General features: G+C 30.2%; 1 protein-coding gene and 1 pseudogene across 1 annotated transcript; one reads left to right on the top strand and one right to left on the bottom strand.

Annotated features, from left to right (window-relative positions):
* Positions 1-301: 301 nt before the first annotated feature.
* On the top strand, positions 302-2,783 carry LOC107421789 (bifunctional protein FolD 4, chloroplastic-like; annotated as a pseudogene).
* Positions 2,784-3,305: 522 nt separating this feature from the next.
* LOC107421788 ((+)-neomenthol dehydrogenase-like) lies at positions 3,306-7,887 on the bottom strand. The gene is made up of 5 exons (XM_016031116.4): positions 7,768-7,887; positions 6,539-6,785; positions 5,142-5,195; positions 4,774-4,944; positions 3,306-3,751 (listed from the first exon to the last, which is right to left on the bottom strand). The coding sequence occupies exons 1-5, from the start codon at positions 7,785-7,787 to the stop codon at positions 3,389-3,391; spliced, it is 855 nt and encodes a 284-aa protein (XP_015886602.3). The 5' UTR covers positions 7,788-7,887; the 3' UTR covers positions 3,306-3,388.
* Between the last annotated feature and the right edge of the window lie 442 nt (positions 7,888-8,329).

Here is an 8,329-nt window from a genome sequence, read left to right as displayed (position 1 = left end):
TCGATCCATAGTAAAATGTCAACATTTTGACCCACTTGGTCAACGGTCAAGCCCAGTCAACCTCAGTGAACGTGCAAATTTTCGGTGATTCGGGATGGGCTATTACAAAGAGGAGTTAATAGTTTTATAGGAATGGACTAGTTAATTTGATAGGAAATATTTACACATAAATTGTTCCCATCTTATTTCAAATAGAGGTATTTCTTTTCCATCATCAATAAGAGTACATCAAGTAAAAGAACGTGAGAAAAATGCAGGTTATACTTTGATTGGCTTTTAGTTTGATTCAAGGATTGATAGTATGGATCTAGGTATGCATTTAACAATGGGATAATCATAATTTTAGGGATTTAGCTTTATTATTTTTCATGTATTATCATATAGATTTACACTATAATATTTTGTGGTTCAGTACTTTTAGACACAAATTTCGTACTTTAATGAAGAGTGTTTTGGTTCCAGTCCATGTAATGTTTTATTTGCTTAATTTTTTACCTGTATGATTTATAATTTAACTTGATGATTAAATTTTATTTAATCGTTATATATATATAGCTCCAATTACTACTAGGGCATCGGCCACAATCATTGATGGAAAACGTGCAGCAAAGGAAATTCAAAAGGAGATAGGTGATGAAATAGGAAGGATGAAGGAGTCAATTGGTGTTGTTCCGGGTTAGCAGTTGTACTGGGGATAGGAAGGATTCTACTACATATGTAGATCGGAAAAAGAAAGCTTGGGAGTGTGTGTGGATTAAATCTCTTGAAGATCTTTTCACTGAGAATTCTCTTGAGAAACGAATACTCGACTGTATCTCGGAACTCAATCACGATCCTTTGATTCATGGCATTCTAGTTCAGTTGCCTCTACCTTTGGTATGCTTTTTAAATTTAGTGCTCGTCTCATTTGGTAACGCTTATATATTTCGTTTTTAGTTTTTTTGTCAAAGCTTTTACTTTGTGGTTGTGTATTTTTTTTTCTTTTAATTTTTGCTTCAAATGATAGATCGCTTACCTAGCTGTAATGTTAAAATAAAATAATAAAACAAAGAAATTGAAAGTCGTTTCAAACTGTTGATTATAAACGTAAAGACTATTGTAATAGTACATGTCTATTCCTATACATGCTTAGTCTATTAAACAAGAAAGAAAAAACAAAACCAAAAAAAAAAAATAATAAAATGTATAAAGAACTACCAAATATTTTGTATTATGGACCTTCAATTTTGCAACAGTTTTAAATTTCTTTTGTTCTCCCATCTTTACCATTAAACACATACAAAAAAACACACAAACTTAACACATACAAGAGAAGTATATCTTGTACTTTTGTGCGCGTTATTTGACTCTGCTTTTTTGCATTCCAAACTGCAATTATTAAATTAATCTCTTTAAGCATCTCTGTAAGTGATATGCATTTTTCAACAATTTAAACCATGAACTAGTTTGCATATCATTTTTCAAAATATTAATACCATGTAAGCATTAAAAATAGGGTCAAAATTGAAATTGGATGCTTTATATATGCTTGCACACTTGTAATGAAAATAAACAATACAAATGTTCTTTCATGGGTTTTGTTCTGCACCAGCAATATGAACAAGAAGAACATCCTAAATGCTATTAACACTGAGAAAGATGTAGATGGTCTTCACCCTCTGAATCATGAGTACTTGGAAAGTGGTGAGAGGGAACCGTCATTCATTCCTTGTACGCCAAAAGGATGTATGGAACTGTTAAAATGATATGGCGTCGATATCAAAGGCAAGAGCGCTGTTGTGCTGGGACGGAGTGAAATTTTGGGTCTCCAGTTCGTTTGTTACTAGTGGTAAATATTTCAATTTAAAGAAATATTTCATTTTTTGACACCATTGCTTCAGAATTCATCACTTACCTATATATGGAAAAATTATCTTTCTTCAGTTAGCTGACTCTTGAAAACTCTATTTTACCAGTTATATCAATGTAAATATAATGATAATATATTAAAAGAGTGACGTTTGCTAGCCATTGTATCTAACCTTTGAGCATCACATGGACATGGTGTCTCTACCAAGTGAAATTTGTTTTTTTTAAGTTTATTTTGATATATAAAGGTAAAATAAACTTTTCATGAATCGATTTAGTTAATTTAAGGGGGCGTTAAGTGATCAATTTCCGAACAAATAGAAGCTGATTTGATTATTATTTTTTTTTTTCAAACCTCACGAAAAGAAGATGAAATTTTCCTTTCATTTACCATATATTAAACAATTTTGTGTTGTTTAATTTCCCTTTTAGAGATAATTAAATTGTTGTTGAATAATGTTGTTAGAGGGAAGGTGTTAGTTTCAGATAGTCCACAGAGGAACCAACCAGAGGAGGTATATTATAATTGCAACAATAGGACAGCCAAATTTGTTGAAAGGCAGCTGGGTAAAACAAAGTGCAGTTGTTATCGATGTGGGAATAAATTGGGTTGATGTAAGCAGGCCTTTCCTTTGATCTCTGATCTGTCTCTTTTTCATTTCTTATTGCTCAAGCAAGCATTGTTTGAAATTAATTTTCTCTTAAAAAGAAAGAATTCTGAGAATTTGATTTGCTTAAACGTTTTATTTTTTTCCTTTCGACAGGACACGAATAGCTCACTAGGTTCCAAGTTGGTTGGGGATGTGTGTTATGAGGAGGTGAGTAAGATTGCATTGGCTATAAGTCCAGTTCCTGGCAGAGTTGGTCCAATGACAATAGCTATGCTTCTTTCTAATGCTCTTGTCGCTGCAAAAAGGACTCAGAACTTCCGGTAAGATTTTTGTTGTTACTTAGTTTTGAAAGTCCCCTCTAAAATTCTGCTTCAGTAGTACTAGATCCATTGAATTAGGAATTTCGGACTTTTCTTTTTCTTTTTTTCCTCTCCTAGCTGGCTAGGTTAATTACGATTTTTTTTTTTTTTTCAAAGTTCTATATTTGCGGTAACTTATAGTAATTAAATTTATCTATGAGTTTGCTCACATTTCAAAATGTTTTGAGATGGACCAATTTATTCATGAGTAAACATAACTTGAAGCTGGAAAATTAACAAATAATGCAAGATAAAGAAAGGTAATGGAAAATGCATATATTTATTCAATTCAAATTTGAAAACATGAAATCTCTCTTCAACTAAACAGTAAACGTTACTTGAAGCATGTTTGATCGTGAATTTTTTGTTAAAAAAAAGAAGGAACTTTTTATTTTTAGTTCTTAGTTTTTAAAACAACATTGTCAGTTTGTTGTTTTCAAAACCAAATGAAAGTTTTTTAGTTTATGATCAAATCGAGGATACGTGGTGCAATTAAAATGCTACATTTATTATTATTATTATTTTTTAATCATATTAGTGATAGCAGATACCTAGTTAGGATACTTTTATTCAAAAGCATGACACTTCTTGCCGAGCAAAGAAGAGGCCAGAAGGACCATCATTCGGCAGCATCGCCAATGTAACAAGACTAGCGGCACCTTCTTCGACTGTTAGGTTTCCGGTGTGGCGGTTGATGTCAGTTTTGACATAGCCAGGGCACACAGAATTGATCTTAAATTTCGGATACCTCTTGGATAGAATCCTCGTGTAAGCATTCATGGCTGCTTTTGAAACTGTATAGGCAGCATACTTGGTTTCTGGTGATTCTTTTTTATAATCTCTAAGAAACTTGTTCAGCACTTCATCCACTTTCTCTTCGGTGAGGCTTTCAACACCGCTTAGCACCCCTTTACTCCATTCATTAGAAATGTTCTGTAACATAGAATGTCATGTTTAGAGTAAAGATTATACAAAGGAAAGGAAGCAATTAGAGAAGAGAAATTCTAAAGCTGGTTTTATTATTTTGAAAAAAAATATATTTATATATATATATATATATATGGGAATTCTCTTGTCAAAATATCCTGATGGTTTTTTTATCAAGACACCACTTCTCAGAAGTTAGACTCCTTTAAAGGTTGATATTTATATATTATTTTTGGGGTTATAAGAGCCCAAATATAATTCACTTTTACCCTTCTAAAATTTTAATATATTATCCAACTCATTTAGATCACTAAGATATCTGTAAATTTTAGCCATTAAAAAAAACTTATGGCTGATAAAAGAGGTTCTGATAACGTTTTGATAAAAGACTAACCTTATATATATATATATATATATATATATCTTCTTAATTCAAGTTCCCTTTGGTTTGTAGTAAAGTTCTTAGGGAAACTTATTTCTAATATTAGTTTTTAGGAAATCAGTTCTTCTTCCTAACTTCTTTAGAAATAGGTAAATGGAAAATACAAGATATAAATTTAATTAAAAATCACTTATATTACAAATAAATGTAGAATTGCAGTTTACTGTTTTCCTTCTAACATTTCCAAATATTGAAAATAATATTCCTTAAGGACTATCCCTCGGAAGATTAGTCCCTAAACTTTATCCTAAAATGCATCCAATTGAATATGAATATAGGTTAAACACTAAGGACCTGTATAAGTTGGCAGATTGGTATGAATTGGACTATTTTGAATTTAGCAAAAAATTCAATTAAACTGGACTTAAAATAATCAAATCCAGTCCATTATTCCAAAAGGGCCTTGTTGTTTCAACTCCCCATTTCCTTCGTACTACCAAAACTATATAGCTGATTTTATTTTTTTTGTCATTTTATTTTTATTTTTGGACGAGGATTAGGGTTTAGCCATGCATAGGTTAAAATTTGTAAACTGAATAAGACTTAATGCTAAAAAGAAAGAATAAGGGTTAATGTGGTTTCCTACCTTTAATTTCCCAGCTCCTGATGAGACATTAACAATTCTTGGTGATTCAGATAATTGAAGGAAAGGAATAAGTGCTTCAGTGGTTCTTTTAGCTCCATAATAGTTTATTTTCAAGCATTCTTCTGCTAAATCATATGTTTGAATTATATTCCAGCTGCTTGGTGGTCCAACCTGCATGAAAATCTAGTCAGATTTTCAATAATTTTAGTGTGTGTATATATATATATTTCCATAAGCTATTAGTTAAATTGCTTTCACATATAAACAAAAAAAGAAAAAAAAAGAAAAAAAAAAAAGCAAAGAAGATCTGCTAGTGATTATATATATATATATATGTATGGTAGAGAGTATGATATAGATGATCAAACCAGTGGCCCTGCACTATCATCTATGATGATCCCACTAACCCCTGCATTGTTCACCTGCAAATAATTTCAATTTTCTCATTATTATAAGTTTGTATCTACTGAATAGTCATCAAATATTCTTATATGAAAATAAATATTATGAAACTTCTGCAGTACTTATCAGTCCCTTTAATTTGTCATTGTAAATATTAAGGAATTGTTGAGTAACAATTTAGTAAAAAAAAAAATTATAAAATAAAATTTAGGACTTGTTTTCGAAGGTTTATTTTTTCCTTTTATATTTTCCTTTAAGCATACATAAATGATAAATTACTTTTATGATAGTCATTTACTCTATCTTTGGATGGATGGAATAAGAAGAAAAGGAAAGGAAAGAAAAAGATTTAACTCCTTTCTTGGGATTGTTAAAATTTGTGGAAAGAAATTGAAGGAAAAGAAAGGACTTAATTATGTATATGTTAATTAATTTAGCTTTCCATCCAAATCTAACATGAAAAGCAGTTTATTCACACTACAAAAATTATCAGGCATACTACATTCAACACACACACACACACACACACATTCGTACTTAAATCTTATTTTTGCTTCTAACACAAATAAAATATATCCATTTCACCCTTAAGAGCGTGGAACCTATTATATAGGTTCGTTTGGTACAAGTATATCGGATTGCGTACGTTCTTTCAATTTATATAATTCGAGTTTATGTTTTCATCTATCTTTAAAAATGCAGCATACATAATATGGATGATATTAGTTCGCCCGATATATGTATACTAGAGTGCAAATATTCCTCTAGTTTATATAACATGTACGATATTAGTCCATCCAGTGTACATGTAATATAAAAGATATTTGCTTAAGTGCTTAAGGATATTTATGACCTTTGATCAATGAATATTTTTGAAATATAAAAAAATCATTAGAGATTTAGGGTAGTTCTATTCACACCATAAAATTTGTTAGGCATATTACATTTTTTATTATATTTTTATATTTTTTACTCACACATAAATTACAAAGATTTCCTGTTGCTTTAGTAATTTAAATCCATAACCTTCCAAATATAAATGCGAGTGATTTATTAATAAAGCAAACCTCACTGCTAAACCACATATTATATTTAAATCAGTACTTATTTATGTTTCCCTATAAAAATGTTTACTAGTCGATCGGCCTGTCTCTTCACAATAATTCTTATAGGTCCTTTAAAATGGTCTTAGTTCAAAGATTTGTTCTTATTTATCTTCAATTTGTTAAGTAAAATGTATCCAATTTCCATCCAGATCTTCAGGTTGAAAATAAAATTGTTTTCAAGGAAAATAAACGGAAAAAGAAAATTAAAATTAACATGGTTATAACAAGATTAGCTAAATTAACGTTAGTTGGCATACCAAGATATCAAGCTTTCCAAATTTGGTTTTGATAAAATCTGCAAGAGAAGCAATACTGGCAGGATCAGCCACATCAAGCTGATGAAATAACACATTATCTGAATAACCAAACTCCTTCAATTTCTGAACAGCTTGTAGTCCTCTCTTCTCATCTCTAGCTGTTAGAACCACCATGATACCTCTAGAAGCCAATTCCTTAACGGCCGCAAATCCAATCCCTTTGTTTGCCCCTGTAACAACTGCATACCTGAAGGTGGCATATATAATTTTAAGAAATTAATCAATAAGATTATGGGTTTCATGTGTGTTAATAAGAAACTTCAACATGAAAGTATACTAATATTCCTTTTGAGGACCGCCAGATCCCCGCCCCCCCCCCAAAAAAAAAAAAAAAAAAAAAAAAAACAATGCCATATGCTGCATGAAGGGTCAAACCAAGGACGGATCTAGGAATTTTTTTAGGGGGCAACATTACATTTTTTTTTCGAGGTTAAACATATATTTTCAATGTTATATATATATATATATATATATATATATATATATATATAATGTAATATTCACATATATTATAAATTAAAATTGATCTTATATAAACAACAATTAATCAAATGAAAGTAAAGAATCAAAAATATAAAAATATATATTGAAAACGACTGTTAACTGAAGAAATCTAGAAACTCTTAAATAACTTTTTACTTATATCATACTAGCTAGGTATGATAAAAACTAGCACATCAACAAATATTTGTATAGAAGATTTCAACTAGAAAAGTTTGAATTTTTAAGCTTTTAAAAAATGAATGGCGAACGATCCCAAAAAAAAAAGAAAAAAAAAAAAACAATCTGTGATTTTATGATATATGGAAAGATAGATTTAATCCGTTGGTTATTAATGTCAATAGCATTTAGTAGAGAGGTTATGCAGATCGTTAAATTAATGAAATCTAGAAGCTATGTTCAAGCCAAAACAAAAATAAAAGGAAAAACATTTGTGTATTGGGGCAGAATTCCAATTTAACAGACAAAATTAAAATGTTTTTGAAAATTACTAAAGAAACCAATATAAAAGGAAAAAAAAAAAAATTAAGGGGCCCCTCTGGGCAAAAGGTATTCCACCCTTGACTATGAAAAATTCTTAAAGAAAAATTGAAGAATACATGAAAATATTATTGTTAGAGAAGATTTTTTTTTTCCTTTTTTTAATTAGTAGAAAAGTATTAGGTCACCTCTTTGTTGCCTTTTCCATCGTGGAAGAAATAGGGCTAGGTAGGCTCTGAGCTAGAGAAATAGAAAAACGTTCAGAAACCAACGAGATAATTGTTTTTTTTTCTTTTTTTCTTTTTTTTTTTTTCTCTTTTGAAAGTGTTGGTGGGTTTTTGAGTTATGGATCACATATTTATATACTGCGATCCCACCTTTCACTTGCCATTTTATTAAGGTAAAGAATAGGAGTTAATTAACTATTTTCGTGCCTGGTAGGGAGGGGACAAAGAGTCAGCTTATGTTGAAGTTTTTGTTTTAATATTATGAGGATCATATAAAAAAATCCTCTCCATATGGGAAATAGACCATGTGCTACCTCATAGGATGACAAAAGCCTAAAGGCTCACATGTAGAAAAGAAAAAAGAAAAAAAAAACTCGAACCACGTTTCCAAAACAGATCCTGTTCTTTGATTGGACCATCATGACATTTGATGTGTACAAAAAATAAATAAAATACTTAGTTTGGTGCCTGTAAATAAATATATTTATATATATATATATATATATTGGATTTAAACTATTAT

Source organism: Ziziphus jujuba, chromosome 3 (genome assembly GCF_031755915.1).
Source record: "Ziziphus jujuba cultivar Dongzao chromosome 3, ASM3175591v1".
Lineage (NCBI taxonomy): Eukaryota > Viridiplantae > Streptophyta > Magnoliopsida > Rosales > Rhamnaceae > Ziziphus > Ziziphus jujuba.
This window is presented reverse-complemented; position numbering and strand designations above follow the sequence as displayed.